Source organism: Triturus cristatus, chromosome 3_2, assembly GCF_964204655.1.
Source record: "Triturus cristatus chromosome 3_2, aTriCri1.1, whole genome shotgun sequence".
Lineage (NCBI taxonomy): Eukaryota > Metazoa > Chordata > Amphibia > Caudata > Salamandridae > Triturus > Triturus cristatus.
The window spans coordinates 1,059,050,287-1,059,077,484 of NC_140584.1; the positions used below are offsets into that span (position 1 = coordinate 1,059,050,287).

The 27,198-nt window shown below is 43.7% G+C and overlaps 1 protein-coding gene across 4 annotated transcripts in view; it reads left to right on the forward strand.

Annotated features, from left to right (window-relative positions):
* Positions 1-8,864, forward strand: part of EIF4H (eukaryotic translation initiation factor 4H) — a 147,904-nt gene extending 139,040 nt beyond the window's left edge. For all 4 annotated transcript variants that reach the window (XM_085649772.1, XM_085649773.1, XM_085649774.1 and 1 more), the window contains one exon: positions 6,295-8,864. In XM_085649772.1, the coding sequence (XP_085505898.1) occupies positions 6,295-6,434 (140 nt within the window). In that variant the 3' untranslated portion in view covers positions 6,435-8,864. The remainder of the gene's footprint in view (positions 1-6,294) is intronic.
* The last annotated feature ends 18,334 nt before the right edge of the window (positions 8,865-27,198 follow it).

Genomic DNA, 27,198 nt, shown 5'->3' on the forward strand with positions numbered 1-27,198 from the left:
AGATGGTTATTTGTATAGTGCTCTTAAAGTGATCTCATAATGCTTTGTTGGGAAGAAGACTGAGGAGATGCAAGTGTGGGAGCCACTGTAGTTCACTTCAGATTAGGTAATCCATTGTTGCCTGTATTACGTACAACTGCCTTAGTTTGCTTAGTTGATGGCTAAAACTTAGTAAGGTAACAAACTTGACTGGAGACCGTAACATCCATTCAGAAGAGGGAGTTGAGACTGCAGAATTCAATGTGGGTGGGAGGTGGCTCTGGTCCTGGACTAGACCTCTGCAACAGAGTAAGCATTGGGTTTACAGTTTATTCAAAACCTTAACTGCCAGTCCAATTTTAGATCTGCTTTAAGGGCATTTGGGTATGTAGTTTATTGACATGCTAGCTTTTTATCTACATGTTTAAAGTGTGGGAAAGACCATTGCTTGCCAAACTCTTTAACTTGTAAAGTCAGAAGAATGTTTCTGTAATTGCTGCAGATCCATTTTGTTCATCTCAGAAATCATACCTTTTTATATCGTCTTAGCTCTAGTTCATATGCTAAAGTTACTAAAAATCAGCGTTTCTTGACCATTGGATTTTTGCAATTTCTGGTTTCCTGACCGATAAGCAAATAGTTTATATTGGGCAGTTCAATCTGTTGTTCACAGCAGGGATGTGTGATGCATGGAGATCATATGAGTAGTATATGTCAATTGGCTAATACTTCATAAATATACCTGACAATAACGTTGAAGTTACTCTTGAAATGGGAAACCATGAAGGTCACAAGTGTCTAGACGTATCCATTGCTGCATAATTCTGCCAGACAAAGTTGCCCATCTTAACGTTTTTCCCAGCTTCCCACACTTTCTAATGCTATATGTTGACCTTCCTCATCAAGGTCCAGTGGACTTCTGTGGTCAACAGTACCTTAATAACCGGCTACGCAACACTCTCTAAACTTCCTTCATACATGACGAAGCCCAAAGACCCTAATTATGTAGTCTGAGTTGACTTTTTTCAGAGAGCCTGTAGATATTCTTCCTGCAAGATAAATGACTGTGTCCTGGATTACAAATTAGTTGCTCCCACAGTCGGTCACTGCATAGCCTTAGTTGATAGTGCCTTAGTTGCTAATGATTTACAAAAGAGGTCTTGCTCACTGCAAAGGGGATACCCTTTAGAGTCCTCTGTGCCCGGATGATGGGCCTTAAAGGGGTCTAGGCAGAATTAAATTAGGGGTAAGGTGGTACAACTTCACAAAGCTATGCAGAATAGTATTGCCCCAGCAATGTTACATGGCACTATTACCTATTTGTACTAGTTACACTTTAAGTAGATTGTGCTTCCTATTTTTTTCTTTTTATTTATTGAAGTGACACGGATTCCTTAAAAAAAGAAATAAACCCCAGCAGTGAATTAATTCGCTAGAACCCATGCAGAAGTAAGGAACCTAGATATGTGAGCATATGACCTCCTGGATTTACTGGAACGAAGTATGGGTCTCTCTGGCCCTGTATTAAACTGGTTTGCCTTCTTTCTCAACAAAACGCAAAGATTTAAAGTCCATCATTCCCTTTCTATCTCTTTGTCATCCACTCTTGGGGGTCCCTCAGGGGTCTGCCCTCTCTCCCACGCTCTTCAACTTGTTCATCGAGCCGCTAACGGAATTACTCCATTCATCCAACATTCACTACCACATGTATGCCGATGACACCCAACTTTACCTGAAAATCTCCTCCCCAGACGACATCCAATCACTCGACTCAACCCTACTCAAAACTCATCACTGGCTGACTTCCCAACATCTTAAGCTCAACTCCTCAAACGGAATTCCTCCTGATTACGCCAAGAGACTGCCATCATCGCTGAGTACTTGAACCACCTAACATCTCTCAACTGTACCCCACACATCATTGACTTTGTAAGGTCTCTTGGAATTATACTTTACAAGTCATTGAGCATGGAGAAACACATTAGCTCAGCCACCAAAGGTGCCAACTGCCACATGAGTATTCTAAGTAAGGTTAAACACTTCCTCGCCCCTGGCGACTTAGTCTGCTGTTCAAGCTCTAGTAATTTCAATGCTAGACTATGGCTGCGCAACACTCTGTGGGCTACCCAGCCACAAGATGGCTCTGCTCAGGGCTTACCTAAATTCAGCAGCAAAACTCATCGGTTCCAGAAGAGAGAGCCACATCACTCCGGTACTGAAATCCTTAATCTGGGTGCCTTTTGAGGCGAGGATTCATTTTAAGATTGCGTGCATGACTCACAAGGCCCTTCACTTTAACACCCCTCTGTACCTAGCCCAAAAACTGGAGCTTTCTGGTGGGAGCCAATCTTCTAGGAGTTCCAGTACTCTGCTGCTGAAACCTCAAATTCCATAAAAAGAAAACGTATAATCTGGTGTTCTCGAGTATTGCCCCGAGAATCTGGACCTCCCTGCCTCCGCACATCAGACTAACTCCCTCTACGGCATCTTTCAAAAAATAAGTGACGGCACCTACCTCCGTTAACAGTACTTCATTTCCTTTTCTTTTTTTGCCCGCAGGGGGTCCTTTGCTTTTGACAATGTCTGTGACGGTGGTTTGTGCTCAACCCCTCCATTTATCTGTTGCACTTATATGCTACTCTAGTTCCTCTTGCGTTGGCATATTTGATTGCTCCTCTATCCTCTCCAGTATCTTAGTTATCGTTTTTTTTTTTTACCTGCAACTCTGTACCTCGATCATCTGATACCCGCTTGGGTCACGTCCTCGTTATATAAAACTTGATAAATACGTCCATTCTAAATGTCAGTTCTCACAAAGGAATACATTCTGATTTAATGAAAGTTGCAACTGATGATCCTCCAGAAGGACCAAATGTAGTCTGATGGATAGGTTCTCAGAACAAGTAACTAGGTCCTTCTGAGGTAGACCTCTTCCCTAATGTTGTCTTGTGATAGACGGATCCTCCTTTGTTTCTTTAAATAGAGTAGAGTATACATAGTATTGGTGGGCGGGGGTAAAGGATATTCCCTCTTTGAAAATTTTAATTTTAATAATTGTTTTCAGTTTATCTAATGATAACAGAAATATGTGGATTAATGTCATGACGTGTGCAGGCATTAGTCTGAAGCATGTCAACGCTCCTTAATCCCTTGGGTTCAGCCTAGATGAAAACCTTATCCATGGAGCATTCAGGCTATAGGTAAATTTGCAAGGTTTCAACTTTACAAATTAAAATGCTTTTTATTTTGCTTCTACTCGCCATGTTAATACTGGGCCATCTTCTCTTGGGTATGGATAGCCATCATAGAACTGCTTCTCTGATAACTAGGAGCTTTTATGGCGGCTGTTTTATTCTACCATCTAGTGGTGGTGTCAAAAAAAAACCCCGCCCCCCATTTCTTTTGGGCATAAAACGTGTGGGCGGAGCCAGGCTCCTTATGATGTTGAATAGAAGGGCACATTGGCCCAATATGCAGTTGCTACTTTAGGATTCTTTTTTTCCCCTGCTGTAGTGACCTGTGTCTAGTAGGGTCTGTGTGGTTTTTTTCTTTTTTTTTTCTCTTCCCCCTTTTTATTTTTTCAAATCCTCTTTGGGATTTCACCTACTTACTAACTCCTTTCAATTCATTGGGGAGGTGAGTGCGTCACATGTGAATCAAAAAAAGCTGCAGGATTTTATCGGTTGCTGCAAAACTATTTTTATAGGCAAGTAGCCATTTTATTTTGCCGCATGAATCTTTCCTACCTCCACTTGCTGGCATAGATTATGTAGCAATGTTGACTTTTGTGGCAGGCTGGCGTGAAGCGTGCGTGGTTGCAAAATGGTGTTTAAGGACCTTCTGACCAACTGTTCCACCATGCAGTTGTGTTTTTGTGAAGTGTTGATTGACAACCATGTGGCAGCTATGTATATATCGGTGATGGCCACATTTACTAGAGACTCTATTGGTTTGTGCCCTGAGCTTGTTATCAAGGGTTTCTTATTTCCACAAGGGTACAACAAGTTTGAATGGTTTGTTAACAATCTTTCAATTTACCTTTTTGCCACTGGAAAACCCCGCTTCCCAGTGCGTGTGCCTTGAAAAATGTCTCGTTTTGTTGTTTATTTTGTCTTCTCCCCTCTCCCCCCTGCTTTGTTTCTTGTAGGCAATTCATTAATGCTTTGCTTCACATCTAGTGTGTTTAATGCTTTTTCAGCTTGTTTCTGGATACTGAAAAAAGAAAGGTAAAACTAATGATTGATTCACATGGAAATATAATGCCACCTTTGGAATGCCCGACTATCTTGGCGTATCTGTAGATAGTTTCTTGGAATGTTAATGCTTGCAGTTAGCTCACCCTATGTAAGCTAAAGGCTGAAACTCCAGAGTAAATAAAGACATGCACTGATAGTCACAGGTCATCACAGTAAGAGAAACCAGAATCTAATCTAAGGATTTCCACTGTGCTGGGGCATTGTGGGCTTATGTTTGTCGAAGTGAGGGAGGCTCCACTACTTATCTCTGGTCAGTACTCACAAGGTGGAAATAAAAGTGTGGAAAATTGTGAATTGTGAAAATAGATGCCAGAATGTGAACCCAGAAAAGCGTTAAGCAGTAAAACATGGTGCAGTTAAATAAGTTTTTCCTTCATTTACCTCTATTTTGTGCCCTTCTGGTGTAATCTGCTATGTCTTGCTGACATCCTGCATGTTACTCCTGTTATGAATTACTCTCAAATACACCCTGTACACATTCACTCACTTTCACATCTCATGATTGCTTGGTATTCGACTATTAAGTAGCAATTGCAATCCAATAACTTAAACTTTGTATACATATTTTCAGGTCAGCACTTCTACTGTTACTCTTAACCCTTTCGATGCGCATGGCGGATCGGTTCCGTCATGCGCATCGGTCTCGCTGTGCGGATGACGGAACCGCTCCGTCACGGCCCCGCCCGCGCAACGAACCTTCAGCACGGCGCGGTAATCCGCGCCGCGCTGAAGGGGTTAACCAGGCTTTTCCAACTAATAGCTCCTAAGCTACTGGTAGCTCTTCAGCTACCTGTAAGTAGCTGTCCTGTGTGTATATCCCAGCCTACTATACTGGAACCTGTAAGTAGCTATCCTGTGAATATTCCAGCCTACTATACTGGAACCTTTTGCTGCTTTCAATTAATGTGTATGTCCAAATGGTGTGTTGAGACGACAGTGTGTATTTTCAGAACTCATTGGCTGATTTTGGAGTTGTAAATCATGTGGGTACACTTATTACTGATATTACTTTTGTGTCACGGGCACTGCAGCTATTTTAGCGAGGTAGAGGCATTCCAGATTGACTTTTACATTACCACTGGTAACCCTGCCTGATGCACTGTGGAAATGTCACTGTTGGTAATATTGCAACATTAATCATTTTAATAGTTTGTGGTGATTTTCATTGAACAGAAGTAGCTCTAATTACACAACGGTGTGCACATCGTTTCAAGAACTGTTAAGCTCATTTGCTGCTAGTTCTCGCTTTTGTGCATTGCTCTGAAACTTTCAACTCCTTGCTCTTCGTAATGCTGTTGTCGCAAAAACACTGTTTAGTGCTCTGAAAGGATTTCTCCATATGCTTCCTCTGTTACATGACACCTTGTACAGCCCTCAAACTCTGTCGCGTTTGCTCTGTAGGAAACCAATATAAATTCCCCAAGGCCTTTTTGTAACCAATTGAACAACCAAGTCTTCAGTCATTTATTTTGTCGCTTATAACTTTTTCATTGGTGTCTGCTCGTTTTCCCTGTGTATCTGCAGAGCCCATTGCTCATTTGAGCTTATTATAAAAACCATAAAGGAGAGTTGTTGATTTTGGATGTCTAATAGCTCAATTTCATGATTTTGTGTTTTTTAAAAATGGGTTCACGTATATGAAATATATATTTTTGTTTTGTCTGACTAGATACCATGTCTTGGATAAATTAGTATCTGGTCAATATCTGTTTGCAAAGACTTCTTCTTTCTACTCCCAGACTCAATGATACTAGGTTGGCATTGTTTTTACAAATCTATAGTAAAAGCAATATTCTGGGAGCTTTTCCATGCTTCTTTGTGATTTTTAGATTTCTGGGCTAGGCAATCTTTCGGTTTTAAAGGTACGATTGTGCGGAAATTCTGCAAATTAAACCCAATCTGCTGCAGTTTCATGTTCCAGTCTAACTTCATGTTTCATAATGGTTTACATTATATTGTGTGCTGTATTTGTGAAGTGTATTGCCATAATTAGGATGAATAACATTCTTTTATTTTTTTCCTTGTTCTCATTTTTTTTGTATGTATTTTGTATTTTCAGAGGAAAGAGCTGCAAGACCTAGACTTCAGCTTAAACCCCGAACTGTTGCAACACCCCTCAACCAAGTAGCCAATCCAAACTCTGCCATATTTGGTGGAGCCAAACCTCGTGTGGAAGGAGCGCCAAAGGATGAAGAATAGGCATGTGTGGCAAAGGGATGGAAGGGAAGGATGGAAGACCGTAGAGCTAGTCGCCCTCTGGAATGTCAACCCTGCCGTTATTCCTGCTACCTGACACATTTTTTTCCTCCCTGTCTGCCTCCATGGAAAAACTGAAAACACAGCTTGTGAATGCATGTCAACTGGTAACAAGTGGTTTTTAGTACATTCTTGGCTTACCTATAATCTAGTGCCTGCTTTGTGCGATGTCCTCCGCTTATCCTTCTCCCTCCACATCCCTGTTCTCAACCTTCAGCAGCAGCTAGGTTTTGGGGGGGTGAAATCTTAGCTGCTTCCAGTGGTGTGGAGTTAATTGAATCAAGGTGCTGCTTTATTTTTTTTATTTTTTTCCCCCTTAATTGGTTTATTTTGGAAACCTAAGTATGTTAATTTGGTTTCATTTTTCATAGTTTTCTCTCCTACGTATTCAGTTCTGTATTGCTGTGACTCTGCCAAAAACAAAATGAAACCCAACTTCTTGAATTTACCAATGCTTGTCATGTACTCTGCCCTCAGTTCGAAGTCTCTGCTTTATTCTAAAAGACCAGTCGGTACTGCCTGCAACAGAATTGGAAGCACATGGGATTATGCATAGGCCTTCCTGGGGAGCTCAGTGCCCTTCAACCTCAGACAAGTTTGCTCCCTTTACATATATCCGCCATAAGAAATAATTTGAAACACCTTGAAAACCAGCAAAAATTGACTTAACATGTGGTTTTGTTTTTGGAGCTCTAAAGCTTTGAAAATGTTTACATTTTATCTTCTGAGAAGGCGTAATGTTTTTATTTTTCTCGATGCATTGTTTCCATCCTGAAGAAAAACTTAAGCAATGCTGTTTATTTTCTGCTTGTATAGATAATACAAGTTTAGTTGGCAACGTTTTTAAGCAAGCCTCTAGACTTCTGAAACGTGTGTTCAGCCCTTAATTTTACCTATGGTATGTATTGCTGACAGTGTCAGTGTGTCCACTTTGATGTTCCTAGACAATGTATGCCTTCTGTGGGCATGCTTGTATGCTTTGAGCAGTTTAGCTTCTACGTTCACTGGACTTTATAGCAATTTCTGCCACACTGAGGAAAATTAGTTTCCGGATGTTTACCTGGACCAGAATTTCACTCTGAAATGTGCCTAATCTTGGCAATCACGAATATGGCAGTGATGATTTGGTGGTAATTCAATTTCAGGACTTCAGTCATTCTGTTGTTGCTCATAACACGAAACTTGGATTGATGTCATGAAATTCTTAATGTAAAATCGAATCGTTTGTTTTTCTATGTTTTTTTTCTTTGGTGCCGTTATTTTGGTTATTGTATTAGTTGAATGTGGTGAGGGGGAGGGGGAAGTATTTGCCTAAGTATTCATCTTTGCATTTCAAGCTCCATCCTGAACAAAGGTCACTTAATCCAGCATCTTGACCTATTAGCAGTTATGCAGCTTATCACACCACAGATAAAACTCTTAAAATACTGGCCCCATCAGGCTGATATTCGCTCCTATAGTTGTATAGCTGACATATCAATACATTACAGTGAGTCTCTAGTTCAGTATTTGGCATGCTTACTGCTGCAATGTCTGTTAAACCTAGGAGGCCGCTTGCATTGCTGCCCAGTGACTTCATGTCTTTTGACCTACATTTCTACTTTTTGTTTTTCCAACTTGATGACCACGTAAAACCACAATACAATCTGAAATGTCCATAGAACACATTGCAAACTCACACAGCGAAGCCAATTTGAGGCATGTGCTGTACTATTTTAGAATGACATTCTGAGCTATAGATGGATTCGTACATGAATTTTCCTTTGCTTCCAATCTTGCCAGATTAAAAAAAAAGCAAAATGACAGTTTGACAGGGTTTATCTGAATGCATCAGTTGAGACAATCCTAAATCTCTCAGATGCATTCGTTTTTCTGTGACACAATTGCTTTGTTTCACAAAATTAAATTTGCCCCATTATATTAAAGTATGTGTACTGAAAACATATAGGCACCAAAACTAGTACCTACCTACAAGATTAGGATTATTAGAGCTTTGCACTTGCCCTTCCTCCCATCCATGCCAGAGTCGCAGTGATTGTTACAGAACGTTTTCTCCTGCTTAATTTTTTATTTTTTATACTCTGCTGCTGAGTCGAGAACCATTTGTCTAACACTAGTACTTAATGTAAAACAGACATGCTTTGTGTGGCTATATTGAAAAGACAAATACTTTCAGATTACCTATTTACATCTACAATGTCAAAGCTTTTAAGAGAACAAACAACCCTTAAATCTTCAAAGCAGTAGGCTTTTAAATAAATGTAAGAATAGAATTCCGAACACTTTACACATTTCTGCTTCTGAACAGAAAGTCAATTTATGGATATGGTATTTTGTGAATCTTTTAAATAAAATAAAACCATTAAATAAGAACCCTGGCTGTAATTTCTGGCTTCTTGTGAAAGCATGGTACTTTTCAAGAAGTTAATCTTTGGCGGTGGCCAAGAGTTCGCTACTAAGCTTACATTCAAAGTACACAAATGCTTATAAATCATCCAAAATGTGTTCCCCCTCAAAGAAAAGAGCCCGATCTTTAGTGGTCTGTAAACTATTTATTTTCCGAATAAAGTTGTGTATGTATTGTAATGTCTCCAAATGTATACTTTTTTGCGGGTCTTGTGGTAACCTTATTGAGAATCTTATGAAACACAAATGCAGCTAGAACATGTAGGAAGACTTGGAAAATCATGCAGCTACTTTTGTGTTGTAAAGAGATGGGAAAGGCAGCTAGTGCCTATGACTACTTTGCTGCACATCCCCTTCTTTCAAGCAATGGGATGCCTGCACTGTGTTGGAGGCTAATTTGTTAATTCTTTTAAATGTCTCTGGCGCCTAGGTTCTCCTTGTAGTTCAGCGTTACTTTGATTGTGTCCATTGAGCTTATAGTTCCCAAGAACTACTTCTGAAGCGCACCTACCTTGTTTGGTCCATGCTTTTCACGCCTTGCCAGAAATCTCATCAAGTGGTCTGTGGAGGTGTGTTGCTGATTGGGCCAGTCCATCCATGGTTTGGCTTTAGTTATGTGTTTTGGCTGCCATTTTTCCTCCTTTTCTATCGGGAATCCCCTTTGTACTTTTTCAAGGACTGGTACATGACCTGGTTAAAGCCTGCAGTCTCATGTCCTTCTCCACCTCCAGGTGTTCCTCTGTCGCTGCTGCTTGGGATATTAGCTTTTTTGTCCAGATCAGTCCATTGTTACCTTAAGTGTGACATGCCTTCCTGCGATGGTTTCTGGATTTGTTAGGGGATGATTGGTGGATGGTGTATATAGGGGTAGTAATGAGTTTTTAGAGATCAGGAATGGTTAGTGGGAAGGCATCTTTCCCAATCAATCAAGTCACTTCCACTGGCTTTTTCTTATCCATCTTCAGAAAATTGTGTCTTTGACTATGCCTGCCTTCTCAGTGCCACAGCTACCCAGGACCTACCTAAAGATTTTGTTAAAGAAGATAACTGGACCTGATTAAGCTCCTCACATTATTATATGGTGAAGTCTCGCAACCACCTAATAATAACCTTTCCTCCAACCAACAGTTTGTATTGTTCAACATAGTGTCGTTTCACTTATAACAGAAATATTGGCCATGTATACAAGAGAAACTGATGTATCTTGGTTCAATCATGACCGTGACATCAGGGTGTGTGGCAGGGGATTTCATGTTTAATATTTATTTTTAACCGGTGCCAACGCAGAGGTTCAACCTACTGTGCTAAAGTGAAACCTAGACACTCAAGAAAAAAAACAACTTTATAAAGTCTGTCATTTGCATGCCAAACTTTTGATGGCTCAGCTTGTTATTTGGCTCCTAGAGCCAAGCTAGACCACTGGATTAGGTCTCACCATGAACTGCTGACTTAGCCTACTGCTAAAAGTTACTAGAAGAAACTGATACATGCCTGGTTCGCTCTGCAATAAGCTTCATTACTGAGAGTGCTCCTATTCCTTGTCCCAGTCCTTACAAATTGAAGTTTACTTTTTCCAGGTGACAGATTTCCCCATCTTAAAACTAGCAAAAGAACGCTTTAAGGTGACACTAAGGCCCAGCCCTCGATATGGTTTCTGCCCTTCCTGTCTGCGCACTTGAAATACAAAGAACGCCAACCCCACCCCCTAATTTACCCCCACTCACCAACTTAGTGGTCAAACCCAAAAAGTAAAGGGATAGAGTATACCCAGACTTGGTTGAGGAACTAGGACTTCATGTAAAGATGATTACAGGCAAGTGATGGAGGAGGCATCAACAACTAGTCAGTCTTCCTCATCCAAGTATTTGTGGATTGAGGACCTACCCAAGCAGACACTACTCCATCTCGCCAAAGAACGACCGAAGAAAACAGCAACATCACTCGGACCTTGAAAATTAAACCAAAGAAAATCTAATAGGGCACCAAAGTCCATACATCTTAAGGCAACACAGAAGGACTTGCTACCCTTGAAAGGGTGAACTGGAAACATACCCAGGCATGCCCCTTTACCTAGAGTGTACAAAGTCGATGGAGGAAATGACCGAGATCATACTAGACATCTGACTGGCAGGCTGCAAAAGAAATGGGCCAACAAAAAGTAGCGGCTAAGCATAGCCACTAAAGTCCCAAAACGAATGTGGCATCAAACTATTAAAAAGAAGCAGGGCAGGTAATACACCTCCCTCCAGCGGGTGACAAATGTCGTGACTTGAGGCCATGGAGAGAAAAAAAAAACACCTGCACACTGATGTGAGACACTAGCATCAGCTACGTGTGAGACAGAAGGAAGACACGCCTGTAGTCCATCGGGAACCACCACTAGATGGACTTCACAGTAGAGAAGAAGGAAACCTGATGAGTTGATTCATTGTCCAAAGACTTCAGTGGCCATAGTCTACTGCATCTTGCAGACATGAACATCACATGCTTCCAGCAACACCATCAGTGGACTCAAGACCACTCAGGGATTGCCATATTGAGATTTTGAAGCCAAGCATTTTGATGAAAGCCAAAGCCAAGTGAAAAACAGAGAGGGTCTTTTAAATATAATTAACCACTGGACATGGTCAGCGCATGGCCTTATTCACTGGTAAGGGGGAGGATGAATAGTAATGGCATGGTTTGGGAAATAGTATTGTGTGCCCCCTCATGCTGTTTTAAAGAAGAAATCTAGAACATGATCATAAATCTGATCGAAATTTCACATTATACCTGTCAACCACAGTGCTTCAGAGGCAGTTAGAGTTACTAGCAAAGCATGGGAATATTGTGTTGGGATAGTCTAGACCTGCAAGTGGGCAGAGTACCCAGAAACTCATCAAATTTACTTGCAGAAGGATCAAGAGTAATTTTGTAGAGCGGGTTAAGTGCAAATTAAACATCCAGGTTATAACACTTTCTGGTATCCTGAGGCTGAGTGACAGGCTAGTCTTTGATGCAGGTGCAGTGTTGACATGCTGAATCATCGCCTGGATAATGTGAACACATACCCTCTCCCACACTCGACAGCCTCCCAAGAAAATTCCAAAGATGGCAGAGAAATAAAATTATACATGTGCTATGTAAACTTTTTCTTTTTTAAAGTAAATATATATGTGGTCCGTGTGAACTAGGGCTTGAAGCCACCTGGTCTTTTGCTACTTACAATCGTTGAGAGATCGCTCAAACAATTGGAAGCCACAGTAAGTATAAATATTAAAATTAATTACGGTCCGGTTTGCTACTGAGTCTTTTACTTATTTTATATTATGAGAGTATTTACATTATTGCATCCTGACCTGAATACAGTCAAGGTGCTTTGAAATCTGACAATCAAAATGCAGCACATGGAAGTCAAGTTGTTAGCTTAGGATCACATCATTTGGGGTTTGAACTACATGCTTGAGGCATGTCTTGCTATAGATGCACATGCTGTGCATACTCCTGTGTGCAAGTTGATTTTCTTCGAACAAGTGTTTCGAGTCACTACTGTTCTTGCTGGCAATGCACATGGGTATGAGCTCCATTTAGATTTTCTTTCTGGCAACCGGTTCAGACGTGTGCTCCTGTTCTAGACCTTAATCAGTCCTCTTTTCGTTTCCCACAGTAATTCAAAACCGTTTATTATTTTCAAACATGTATCCCTTTTGTCTTCTGTACGGGACAGCAACTCCAGCTGTAACCGGACGATCATCAGATCGATCTCGGCCCCATATGGGACTTCGCCTTCTTTCAGGCTCTACGACTGGTTCCTTAACATGTCTCGAGGATAATGGACACCTTTTAGATATTACCCTCAGTGCCACTCAATTTCCACAGACCCACCTCCATCAGGTCTGTATTCTTTTCCTTTCGTCTGAGCATAACAAGTTTACTTTCTGCTTCTTCAGTTTGAAGACCCTCTGTGATTATCGGGCCAGACGCTTGACGATGTCAGAGGAGCGTCCAAGAACCGGTGGAACGCTTTGGCTCTGAAGAGATATGAGAAAAGCATGCTAAAGCATCTGCACCGGATGAGGAGGTGTTCTCGGCAGCAGACCGCGCCAGCTCAAACCTGGATATTGAGGACAATCCAGCAGCTGGACAGGTTGAGAATGCCCACCTTTCCCCTTCACGTTACAGCTCGTAGGCCTCCACAAAAAGCGGCACAGTCACCCAGGAGCATCAGCAGCAGGCAATCTGGCCAGCACTGCCCTCTGGCCATGGTAGGCACTGACTATCTACTTCGGCCACAGCACTCCGCTCAGTGTCAAAAACACACTCTAAGCCAGCCAGCTCGGCACGGAGTAAATCGCCAGAGGTGAAGCTGTCGCCAACCAAACCATTGACGCCAAAGTAGACTACCACCACAGACTGCGACGAAACGGTTAAGCAACTCCTCCATCGGCTCCAAGAGGGGATTAATGATCAACAGAGACGTTTGGTAATGGATCCTGAGATGGGCTGGATCATTGCTCATCTGAGGATGCTGCCATACATCCACCAAAAAGGTCCCAGCTTCTAAACACAGAAGAAGGACTGAGCAGTCAACTACCTGCTCCATCAGTAGCAAAGGCCACGCAGGACTCTCCTTCCCTTTACATGGGGACCCTCTTTCTTACAATCCACGGGGGTCACCATTTCCATACAATGCGGATTTAGAGGTGGAGACACCATACCACCTTCCCACCTCCCATTTCCCAGCAACAAGACCCTTGGGACATTTAGAATCCTTAGCCCTCAGCAGACACTGACCCTGGTCTTTACCCAGGTCGACCCATGCCCTGATTATTCCAACACATCAGGAGCTCCTCACCAGAACTGTGGACTACTACAAAGTTCGCCTTATTCTGATTCGATAGATGAGACACTCCTCCACACAACGCACTACACAATATACCTCCCTATGCTAAAAGGTATGTTCTGTCACTCAGTTAACACTCTCAAGGACCCTGTTTTGCACGGGTAATTGCTCCCTGAGTTGATTTAAAAAAAAAAAAAAAAGTATGTGCGCCCATCAGAACCTCATTACATTAAATGTTAGCATCCCCCCCCAACTTGCTTGTGGAACATGCGCTGCGGAATGACTGGAGACACACCCATCCGCGGTTGAAAAAGAAAGTAAAGGGCTAGATGCTGCGGGAAAAAGAGTGGCCACTGACATATTGCCAATTCTGTAGGTCTCTTGGGGAGATATGACGGAACTGCTTGGGATGAAATTGAGGAACTCCTTCAGTACCTCCTGAAGAATACAGGAAAAGAGGGCATGAGTTGGTTTGTGATGGAAAATTCATTCTGAACACCACCACACGATGTGCCCTTGATGCTACTGACACTGCTGCTTGGGGCGTTAAATCAAGCCTCTTTCTGGGATGCCATGTGTGGTAGCACATGTCAGTGTTTGTACCTGAGGTACAGCAGAACTTTGCAACCCTAATTTGTGATGGCCAACATCTTTTTGGGCCCCAGGATGGCCAAATCATTCAATAAATGAAACCGGATACTGAGACAGCAAAGGCTATGGACTCACTTCAAATGCCCCCTTTCTGCTGTTCCCTTCCCCATGCTCCCTTTTGTGGAGGTTTGAAACCAACTTTCCCTGAAACCTCCACTGCGTACGATGGCCCACAGGCCATGTCAACCTCTGATAGAGATTTGTCCAGAGGCCCCTATTGAGAGTAATAACTCTAGAGGTGGAGGCAAGGGTCCCTCCCTAAAAACTCCTCTACCACAGTCTTCAAATTCTGACTTCCCTCTCCTGCTCCCTGTTCACATAACACCTGTCAGGGGCCATTCACAAGGGTTTTGCAACATGAATCTTTTCTAGATTCACATGCTGAGCATGATTCCACCATCTAATGGTGTGATCCGGTCCTCTTGTTTTTGTAGTCCTTGCTTTCTTTTTATTTTCTCTTGGGCATCGACATCCCCACCATTTGGTGTCCTATTCTGCCCCCTCTTTCATACACCCTCCCTGGAAGCTCCTGTGCATGTTCAGCATCCAGTTTCTTTTTTCTGCTGTTTGATCTGGAAATGTAGTTGAAGGCTCTCCAAACTAAAAAGTAATGAAGTTTGGACAAAATTCGTCTTATATACTGTAAAGTTCTTGTAGGACATACTGGAGACGACTACACCCCTAGTGTACATCGAGGCCATATCGGAGAATGCCTGCACAGGACCCCTTTTTCCAATTCTGCCCGAAGTGCCACCACAAATTTGCTAAGAAAGACAACCGTCAGATATGTAACCTTTGTCTCCTGATTGGCTTCAACCGTGACAAGTGCGACACCTGTGCAGATTTTAAACCTGAAACGCTGAAAGCAAGAGACAGACGGTGGCAGGTACAATACGCCGTGCAGGGGCAAAAACAGTCTTCATCACCTGGGTTTATCAAATGACGGCGAGGAAAACCTTGCCGATGGGGCAAAAGGAGAAATTTGGGACATCAACATGGAAATAGTCTGTGTTGAAAGAACATCTGAAGTCGAAGGAAAGGAAGACTCAGACTCTCCCCGTGTCCCTTTTCGGGGTTACCCAGGGGTACATACTAGAACACCTCAAGCTGCCTCTGTGTGCATGCGGTCAGTGATTGTCCTCGGTCCAAGTTCCTAAAGAGCCCCTCTGGTCGCACACCAAGGACACCACAGGCGCTCAATCTACCGAAAAGACAATGACTTCAAAAGACAGTCATAGTCGAGCTGCTTTGACATACAAGGAAGACAAGAGCTGAGAGATGCCAAAAAAGATAAGAGTGAAACTCTCGAAAGATACCTAGATGTCAAAAAGAAAATCTTTGGCTATGCTCAACCCCCAAGTGGAGAGGAACAGACATTTTTTCTAAGCAGAAATATCTGCGCTTCTGCAAAGGAAAAGGATTTAGACTAATCCCTTAAGTAATTCAACCGAAGAAGGGGAAAGTTGAGGATTTAGAACCACCTTTGACACCAAAGCCGCAGGAGGAGGAAGTAAAACAGCAGTTCTTTAAGGGTGATAAGGCTGACACCATGGGCATGTTCCAGGGCTCATAAGGATCTGCGCAAGTCGGAACACAATGGCAAGATATTGAGACTGAATCACCTGAAGAGGGTATTGACGCTTTCCGTCAAGGCAGTCTCCTCTGGATTACATTACAATATATTGTCAACTGACTAAGAGAGCAGCAGATAAATATGAGGTACTATTAGAGGACCAAAGATCAGTCCTGCTTCCTCCTGGAAACTCTACTGTCTTCGCGAACCAGTTCTTGCCAATGTTGCCCAGCATTCTAGATCAAGAAAGAGAAGCTTTTAAGGAGCCTGTAATGTGCAGAACAGTCACACAAAGGGCAGAAAAGAAGTATTAGCATTCCTCCAAGGGTCCCATGTACATAAGGGGGACGGACAGTGCCAGCTGGCTCCATTATTGCGGCTACTTCAAGAGGGCAAACATCCTGACGTCCACCAGACAAAAAAAGCAAGATGGGTTTGGTGGGCAGGTATATTGGAGGGTGTATCGGCTACATAGTGTAGAATAGCCAACTCTAATGCCCTACTGATTTGGTACGCATACCAACATTGGGACGCAATGGGAGAGGTAATAAACTTGGCAGAACAGTACTGCAAGAGAAGCTTCCCTTGCAGAGGAGGGGAAAACCACTCCAAATACATGCCTCATGGTGGCTTTAGATGCAGCGAATACTGCAAGCTACCAAATAATGGCCGGTACAACATTACGTTACAAAACCAGTGGTCCCTGGCAGGGAAATGCATACAAGAGAAAAATGAATATAGACTCCAATTAGTACTACATTAATGCTGTCGAGCTGGACAGTAACATTTTAATGATTTTAAGTTGTATAGGAGGAAGAAATAAAGTGGGACACAATCCTTCGTCCAACGCAATACTATAAACACAAAAAAACAAAAATGTTCAGGCAGGGTGACAGGCTTGTTTGTTGTACAAGAGATAGGACAAGCAGAGTTTAACAACTACACCTACACGTGAATAACAAATTACATTGTGTATACGGTGTAAAATGAGTCGCCGACATTTCGATCCCGTTGAGGAAATACTGGGATCATCATCCTCATCCGGACATAATCAGTACATGCCTGAGAGAAGGTTTTGATGTTCAAGGTGCACTAAGCAATGATGTAAGACACTCCAGAATATAAGTATTAACCACTGATGTAAGGCAGTCCAGAAGCGTGGCTGGAAATTATGGAGGTTCAATTTGGAACAACCAGCGAGTTTGGGATAGGTCGAAGTGTCTCCGCTAAGGAAGAAGCAGTCTGTGTAAGGTGACAGCCTGGTATGCAGCTGCAGGGTACCGGAGTTCCGGCAGGCTGAATTAAGACCCAGATGGTGTATGTAGTAGATGCTGGCAGTTTGGGTGGTGAGTTACGCCGGAATAATTGAGTGATGGGAGGTACGGTGACCTGATATGAAGGTTATCAGAATGGGGTCAAAGGAGGCTGGCACGAAATGGGAATTTCAGCCAGGCAAGGGCATGGTGATCTTAGGATCGGCAATGTGCGTGTTTTCGAGAGACTGCATACACCATGTAATTTGTTATTCCATGTAACGGTGTTTAACTCTTATTTTTTTTTGTACAACATACGAGCCCTGCCTGAACGTTTGCATTTGTTTTTTTGTGTTTATTGTATTACATTGGACGCAAGATAGTGTCCTACTTTATTTCTTCCTCCTATATAACTTATAATCATTACATTTTACTGTCCAGCTCGAGACCATTAATCTAGTACAAATTTGAGTCTTTATAAATTTTTCTCTTGTATGCATTTCCCTTTCGGCGACTGTTTTTGTAACGTACTGATATCCAAGTGCTCTGGTTACCTTTTTGGGTTCCCTTGTTGCTTTAAATACGGTACAACATTACGGCACGATGCATGGTTGAGTGTCGGGGTTCAAGCGTGAAGTCGAGGCAACATCATTAATGCACCTTTCAGTGGAGAGCAACTTTTCGGTAGCTCAGTTGCCTAGGTATTTCAACAGTTGAAGAAAGACAATGAGACGGCAAAGTTAATCATAGCATTGACATTTTAGAGGAAACCCATGTAGAGGAGCAGCCCTCTGAAGACCAGCAGGAAGAGTAAGTATCTCAGGTGCAACTTCACATCAGGGGTTCCAGAGCTCAAGCACCACAACAGCACTGACCATTCCAGACACAAGCACGGCAGCCCTTTGGGGACGTGCACAAGGAAATGCTCTGCCCCACAGAGGAGGAGCAACAACAGCTGTAAAGTGACTAATCAAACCCTCTCGCACAACACCAGTGGGAGGAAGAATAAAAAAAATCCTTCTGGATTGGAGGAAGTTAACAGACAAATGGATATTAAACATCGTAAAATTTGGATATTGCTTATAACTCCTAAAGGCACTGCCAGCAAAGGGACCAAAGAAAGTGGTTTGCTTAAAGGTGGAAACATCCTGTCTACTCAAAGAAGTAAAGGAATTACTGGAAAAGAGGGCAATAGAAAGAGATCAGTTTCTGAACATATTTCCTAATTCCAAAACAGGGCGGAACTCTATGTCCAAAACTAGACCTTCACTTTATATAAAAAAAAGTTCACAAAGACTTAAATTTAAGATGACGACACTGCAGTTACAAAAAGGAGATCTGAAGGATACCTACTTACACATCCCAATGAATCGCAGGCACAAGAAATACTTGTGCTTTGCAGTAAACTCACACTACCAATTTAAGGTCCTGGCCTCCGGAATAAAGTCTGCACCAAGCGTATTTACAAAATTCCTAGCAGCGATAGCAGCTTACTTAAGAAGAAAGGGGATTCACGTGTATCCATACTTAGATGTTTGGCTAATAAGAGCTAACTTATTCAACAAATGTCAAAGGGCCACTCGGAGGGGGTTAAACACTTCGCAGTCTGGGATTTTCAATAAACATCAAAAAATCCACATTACCAGAACAAGAGAACTTTTCTGGGACCAAGAATAAACTCAAAGGAGAAAAAGGCTTACCCTTGCGAAAAGAGAAAATATAATCTCTAATCCAAGAAATCCTCCTCTACCCAGAAGGGTCTCTGACAGCGAGGACTGTGAGGAAAATACTAGGGAAGATGGCCTTGTGCATAACTTTCATCCCATCTGCAAGGCTTCATACACCGCCAATTCAGGAATGTCTACAAACTCAATGGTCACAAGCCAGGGAATTTAGAAGATCTACTGGTTGTCATTCAAAGAATACAGGAGGAGATGGCGTGCTAGAACAGATTTATTTCTCACACAAGGGGGGGTCAAAAGGAAGAATATGCTACACAATAGAAGAATCTATCCTATATTACTTCCAAGAATCATTACTCATACAGGCTATAGGGAAGCAATAGGCAATTCAGAAAAAGGCTGTAAAGGGGACAGGGCACATCTGTGTATTGGATGAAAACCCTCCCTCACCCAAGGGTGACCTGCTTAATCATTGGGTTCCTCCAACACACTGGGACCGCAAGGTACCCAGTGTGGGCTACAACTTACCCAGAAGGGAAGGAGTGGGACTGTTATGCAAAGCAAGTATGGTTTCAATACCTCAAGGAGACAGTGAGGGGCAGAGTGCAACAACAATATATAAATGTGTGTTTAAAACTAACTCCGTAGGAGCAACAACTTATTCTTTTCGTCCTACCGAATAGAAGATAAAAGCAAGGTGATCTCGGGGTATTGTAGAACAGATCACATTTGACAGTGGGAAGTCCTTTCGTTCAACCAACTACAGCAATTACCATTACGCCTCACAAATGAGTTGGGGAGTACCTGTGGGCTTGCTGAAGGTCAGAGGTGTATGGGAAGATCAGAAGGCAGTACAGCATGCCAGTGTTCTGAAGCTGAAAACAGTGTTCCTAGCCTTAAAATACTTTCAGAAAGGGTTATGGGGAAAATCTATATTAGTCCAAACAGACAACACACCAGTCTTACCTCAACAAGCCGAGAGGAATACAATCCTCTATTCTATTCAGATTAGCTCAACAAATCTGGAAATGGACAAACCAGATTTAAAGCTAGCGACAATTCAACTGCTAGGGAAAGGCCTTGTTGCAGGGGGCAAGCTGAGCAGACAATCCTCCACCTCACATGAGTGATAATTCAATCAAGCAGTACTCAAATATTCAAACGAGTAACACAAAATTATCTACGAGAAATTAAATAGATCTATTCGCAACACCAGCAAACCAAAATGCCAGTACTTTGCATCCAGACATCGACACCACCAATCCTTGGAGAATGCTGTCAGACTGGTCAGTAAAATTTGCGTACGCTTCCCCTCCCCAAACCTCTGTTACACAAGGTAATCAACAAATGCAAACATTCCAACATGACTCTAATACTCCCTGCCCCCTCAGAACTAATAGAAATGGCAAACTGCAAATTCCTGAAGTTACCGAGATTACAAGATCAGCTGTCGGTGGACAGAGGAAGAGTTCTGCATCAGGCCAGAATGTTTCAGTTTAACAGCATGGCTCCTGAGGACATCAAATGTGGCTACTTAGATTTGCTGCAAATACAATGTCGATCCTCAGAGAAGCAAGACTGCGAACAACAAGAAAGTTGTACATAGCCAAGTGGGAAAGATACTCAAGATGGTTCCAAAGTAAAGGGTTGTTACAGGACAACACAAAGGACTCAACAGTCTTTAAATATCTGACACACCTAATAGACTGCAAACTGACTTACTCGTTATTGAGGGTACACTTCGCAGCGATAGTGGCCTAATTTAGGAAGGAGTTTCTTTAAAACAACTGAAATAAAGAAGTTCATAGAAGGAGCCAAAAGGATAGCGACACCTCATAGGGTACCAGCCCCAACATGAAACTTAAACCTGGTATTATCACATCTAGTGAGGAAGCCTTTTGTACCATTACACCAGGGCGCGTTAATGATGATCACACTAAAGATAGCCTTTCTAGTTGCAGTGACATTTCTGTTTAGGGTGGATGAACTACAGGCACTTAAAATCCAAGAGCCGTAGTTGCAAATCCACAAGGACAGAATTGTCATGAGGACATTTCCTCAATTTCTACCCAGTCATTTCACATTTACATATAAACTGGACAGTATAAATACCAAGTTTTTTTCAGGAACCCAAAGATCATGCAGAAAGAGCGTTGCCTACATTGGACGCAAGAATAGCGATCATAAACTATATGGAAAAAACAAGTAGGTAAACCAAGTATCATTTGGAGACAATATAGGAAAGCCAGTGACCAAGGGTACAATCTCTAAATGGATTTCAGAGACAATACAATGAAGCTCAAGTGGGACAAAAAATACTAAAACATCTATTTGCAAATTCCTTTACATCCCAATCTCCACAAGTTAAACTGCCACAAAATCAGTGCACAGCATGTAAATCCAGAAAAGATTCACGCTGCAAAACAAAATAATATTTACTTGAAGGTATAGTTTAGCCGCTTTAAGAATTTTCTGCATTCCTCTGCGACCCAACCGCCTCCTTGAGAAGATAGGAGGAAAACAGAAAAAATCTGAAGATGGCGACCACGCACAGAAGCTTCCAGGGAAGGGGCATGACATCGGAGGAAGCAGGATAAGACACCAAATGGTGATTCCATTGGTGCCAAAAGAGAAGGACTATAAAAAAAATGAGTTCTGTACCCAACCGTTAGATGGTGGAATAATGCACAGCATGTGAACCAAGAAAATTCTTTAAGCTGCAAAACTATACCTGCAGGTAAACTGTTTTGTTCTTCCCCACTTGGTGGTTCATCGCCGCCAACCAATAGGTGCTGGACATCATACAGCATGGTTACTGTCTGGATCTAACTACCACACTTACCGCAGTACCACTCCCAAAAACAAACTCTCAGCAGAGCACATAAAACTGCAAAGAATAGGTGAAATCGCTTCTTCACAAAGGCTCCATTGTACAGGTGCCACCTTAATAGCAAGGCTCCAGGGTGTACTCCCTGTTCTTCCTAATTCCCAAGAAAGATGGCTCCCTCAGGCCCATTCTGGAGTCAAGACCCCTCAGCAAATACATCTACTTAGAACATTTTCATTTGGTCATCCTTCAGGATGTCATTCCTCTTCTATAACTTAACTTCATGACTACACTCTACCTGAAGGACGCATACTTTCACATACCGATACACCCATCACATCGACGCTACGATTTGTGGTCTATGGCAAACACTACAAGTTCAAGGTACACTCCTTCTGGGTCACTACAACTCCTCCAGTGTTCTCAAAGTGTCGCTCCGTGGTAGCCGCACATCTGCGTCGGCAGGCCGTGACTGGCTTATCAAGGATTCCCCCCCACCAACTGTGCCGTGAACACACTCTGGCCACTATACATCTTCTACACAACGTGAGATTTACCATCAATGTCGTAAAAGCCCAACTCCAACCTTGATAAATTCAGCTGTACGTAGTAACAATCCTCGACTCGGATGGCAGGCTGGTCTACCCCAGTGAGGCAAGAATATACTCTTTTCATACACTCCTTCTTCCCTGTCAACCAACCCGCCAGGACAGTTGCACTCTTCTTAGGTATGATGGCCTCCTGCGTTGCAATAGTGCCCCTTGCAAGACTACACATGCCGGTTGCAGGAATGCCTAGTGTATCGGTGCTCTCCAGCGGAGGGTCATTGGGAAGATGCAGTGTTGGTAACCGCTGCATTTGTCACACTCTCCTGTGGTGGAACACCAAAAACCTGTTGATTGGGTGGTCTTTTCTCAACCCAGTTCTTCAGGTGACTATCACAATGGACGCATCCCTCTCAGGATGGGGGGCACACTTGTCAAATTCGATTGTCTAATGCCATTGGAAACCCAAACACTAGAGCCTTCACATCAATTATTTATAACTCCTTGTCATTGAGAACCCTCACGCCAGAGCCTTTACATCAGTTATTTAGAACTCCTAGTTCACCTTGCATTGAAAGATTTCCTTCCCCCCAGTCTGGTGGGCAAAGTTGGCCACGTCCGCATGGACAACACATTTACTTTTAAAAAAACAGGGGGACTCAGTCTGCACAACTCTCAGTTTGCCCAGTACATCTGGTGGTGGATTCTGTGTCACAAAATCCACCTACTGGCAAAGTCCCTACTGGGGTGGGAAACTACTTTGCTGACCGCCTAAGCAGGATGTGGCAACAAGTCCATGAGTGGGTACTCCAAAGCAAGTCCTCCACCAGTACTTCCAGCGATGGACTTCTCCCCCCCCCCCCCCAATAGACCTATTTGCAACCGTAGAAAATGCAAAATACCTACTTTGTATCCATGGTCCTACAGTCCAAAGAAAATGCACTTTAGATTAACTTGGTAAGAGATATTTGCCTTCCCCTGCTCCCATTTGTTGTTCAGAGGTTCGAGCAGACATCCCTTGCTCTCATTCCGTTTGCCCCACCACTTAGGCCTGCCCACTGTGGTTCATGACCCTTCTGGAACTTTCGGTGGTTCTGCACAAGAGTCTCCTGTTCCAGCCGGACCTTCTCACGCAGAACAATGGAGAAATACAGCACCCAGACCCGCAATCCTACAAACTTGCAATCTGGCTCCTGAAGTCTTAGAATTTGGATGTCTCTAATAACCTGGCCATCGTGTAAGAAGCACCCAGACCCACTACCTGCTTTGGACTGGCATTCACTTCTATTAGACTTCATCTCGCCGCAGGGGTCGCTTACCAACAGAGTAGAGAACAGCTTTCCCCTTTCAAAATTCCAGTTATCAAAGCCTTCCTTGGAGGGCCTCAAGAGGGTAATTCCTCCCTGGACCCCACATCTCTGTCCTGGAACCTCAGTATGGTCCTCGCCAGACTCGTGGGTCCCCGTTTTGAGCCTCTCCACTCTTGTCCCTTCAGTTTCTTTCATAGAAGGTGCATTTTCTGGATGCCATTACTTCCTTTGGACGTGTCAGTGAGCTCGATGCACTAACCCTAGAAGAACCTTTCCTTCAACTGCACATGGACAAAGTCTTACTACACACCAACTGTAAATTCCTTCCCAAGGTTATTCCTCAATTCCACCTGAACCATTTTATGGAACTCCGTGTTTTTCCCTCACCCATACTCAGTAGCAGAAAGGGCTCTTCACACACTAGATGTCAAACAAGACCTCATATTTTATATAGATAGAACAAAACCTTTCAGAAAGATTCAGCAACTATTTTTTGCTTTTTCAAACGGCCCTCTCCAAATAGGGCATTGCCAGTTGGATAGTGAAATGCATCTAAACCTGCGATGCTAAAGCAAAGAGAACCTTCTTTGTCCCTCCTGAAGCCCACTCCACTCGCCAAAACAGACTCCATGGCCTTTCTGGGCAATGTTCCCATAGCTAACCTATGCAAAGCCGCTACCTGGTGCGCACCACAATCCTTCACAAAACAATTCTGTGTTGATGTGCCTGCCTGCCAATAGGCCATTCAGTACTCCGTACACTTTTTTCAATCTACTGCAACACCCACAGGTTGGCCACCGCATTTCAGAGGTCTGCTTTACAGTCTGCACGGCATGTGTATCTACAGCCACACATGCCTCAAATGGAATATCTTAGTTACCCAGTAGGCGTTTGTTTGTGGCACGTACTGTTGTAGGTTCACATGCACCCACCCTCCTAATCATACACTTGTGGCCATTGCATTTATGTTCTTTCCCACTCCTCTTTTGCAAGGACATCCCTCTGTACGTCACTTTGCATCTCACTCCGTCATCACCTGCCTTAACAGGAGAAAACCATTGAACAATGGAGTTGATGCCCATTGCCAGTACCAGCAAGAGGAGGGGTAACTGAACCCTATGACTCAAAAGGCTTCTCGATTGAAAACAACTAGCCCAACACTAGATGGCAGGTATATGTGCAGCATGTGAATCTACAGCACTACATGCCACAAAGAGGTGTCTACTGGGTAAGTAACAGTTTCCTTCTAGTTTCACATTGTGCAATTTGGACTCCTGTGGAATTTCTAGGTCTCTCTAGCTAGGTAAGAGATTATTGTCTTGTTAAATGTACAAACCGTAAATATTGAGGGTCATCATAACTTCCATATGAGCTATCGCGTTAGCTAGCAAAACGAGCATTGGCATAGCTACTAGGTCTCGCTTATGTGAGATCTGTTGACTTTGTCCATATTTTGGTTTTTTTATAGCCCGGTTGCACAGGAGCGCTGTGTAGGAATCTGCGTTTCTTTTGCTGTAACCCTTCCACTTTTTGCCAGATTTCTGGTGCACTTTGACTTTGTGCCCTGGGTCCCTGTTAATCCGGTTCCAAGGGTCTGTTATTTCCTAAAACTGTACTTTGTACCCCCAATTGGCACCTCTCTGGCCACATGTAAGTTTCTTGTAAAAGGTTCCATGGGTACCAAGGGCACTGATCATGGAAGGCCTCGTAGGGCTGCAGCCATCTTGTGCCACTCTTAGGGGTCCTGTACACACTCACTCACACTCTTTCACTCTCTCGAGAAAAGTGAAGTCGACATGGCATTCATTCCTTTGTGCCATGCCTGCAACCCACTGCCTATGGTATAGGTAAGACACCCCTCTAGCTGGGTGCACTATACCACTGGTGAGGGTACAGTTGCATGAGCACTGTACCCCTACACTGTCCAAGTCCATTCTTCACAAACACAAGGAGATGATGGACGGATCGTTCACACTTTTCAGACACTCACACTCTCCCCTAGTCACAGATCTGAGTTGAATCCATCATTGTTCTTTAGCTTACTTCGCCACCTCAGTTCAGACCCAGCCATATGCAAATCAGTCTTGACCCTGTGCCTCATGGGAACAGTCCATCCCAAACTGCCAAGCCAGGTCTTCCCTGAACCAGAAACCAGCATCCTGGGACCGGTTTTGGGGTAACACCCCTCATCAGCCAGGCTAACTTGAATCCAGTGGCAAAGTGAGCAAGGGACTCACGTCTGGGCATACCCTGCGAACCTAGGGCGAACAAAGCAAACACAAGGAGATGATGGACGGAGTGCTGAAACTTTTCAGACATTCACCCTAGTCACAGAGCTGGGTTGAGTCCATTCTTAGACATTGTAAGTGCAGTAAAGCCATAACGGGTATATGGTGTGGGAGTTGATCATTCCGAACTCCACAGCACCATAATGGCTTTACTGAATTCTGGGAAGTTTGGTAGCAATCTTTTCAGCACAATAAAACCACACTGATGCCAGTGTGGGATTTATTATACAATGCACTCAGAGGGCATCTTAGGGATGCCCCCTGATAAACGACCAGCCTCTGGTAGGTTCCCTGAATGGTACACACCAGCCTGCCACCACAAGACATGTTTGTGGGCCCCTGGGGTGGGAGCCTTTGCTCCCTGAACCCAGAAACAAAGCCTTTCCTGGGCAGAGGTGGTCTTACCTCCCCCAGGTCAGGAAGAGCCATCTGTGGAAGGGGAGCTTCAAAGGCCTTTCTGCCTTTGTAACGCGAACCCCAGCCTCTCCAGCAGGCCCCCTTTCTGTCTCACCTCATTTTCAGCTGGAAAAATTAGCACAGCCCAGAAGGTGTGCCCCCCCCCCCCCCCCATGCCAATGCCTCAGGTGGGGGAGGCGAAGTGAAGCCCATTCTTCAGTGCTCGCCATCTTGCAGATGGCAGGCGCTCTCCAATCAAGATCAGGGATTGTGTCCACTTACCCACGTGGGGTGAGCACACTAAGGATGTAGTCATCCTAAGGTCAGTAGCCCATGGACTACTGACCTCGTGGCCCCTAAAACGCCCCCTAAATACTATATTTAAGGGGCAGCCCTGAACCAAGAAGGTAGATTCCCGCAGCCTACAAAGAAGGACGAAAGAAGATGCCCAGCAGGGGAGACCGCAGAGAAGAATTGACTTGTCTCCAGCCCGTCTTCAGTTTCCAGAGCTCCTGCACCAAAAGTCACCTTGTCCTGTAGCCAATGACCTGCAGAACCACTGGAAGGACTGACTGACTTCCTCAAAAACCAGATCTCCTGTGAACAGCAGCTCTGTTCAAAAGAAACAGCCAAGACATACTCTGAGCCTGCTGAGAACAAAGAAACCCGATGCCTCGAACCACCACTGCACCCGATGCATATGACCCGAGTCAGAGTAGCTCGCTGGTCCCAGCGAGGTCCCTCAGTGCTTCAGAGTCTGTGTGTTGACCCTTCCAAGGTTCACCGATGTCGCCTGCAGCCTCAGCACGGAGACCCCCCACCCCTCCCCAACTGCGAGAGGCCTGGTAAGGTGAAATCCTACCTCAAGACACCCCTGCATCCAGTTGCCCTGCGCCCTGGGGAAGAGAACCCGAGGTGCACCTACGTCCCGAGCTCTCCAACTTACCTGCCCAG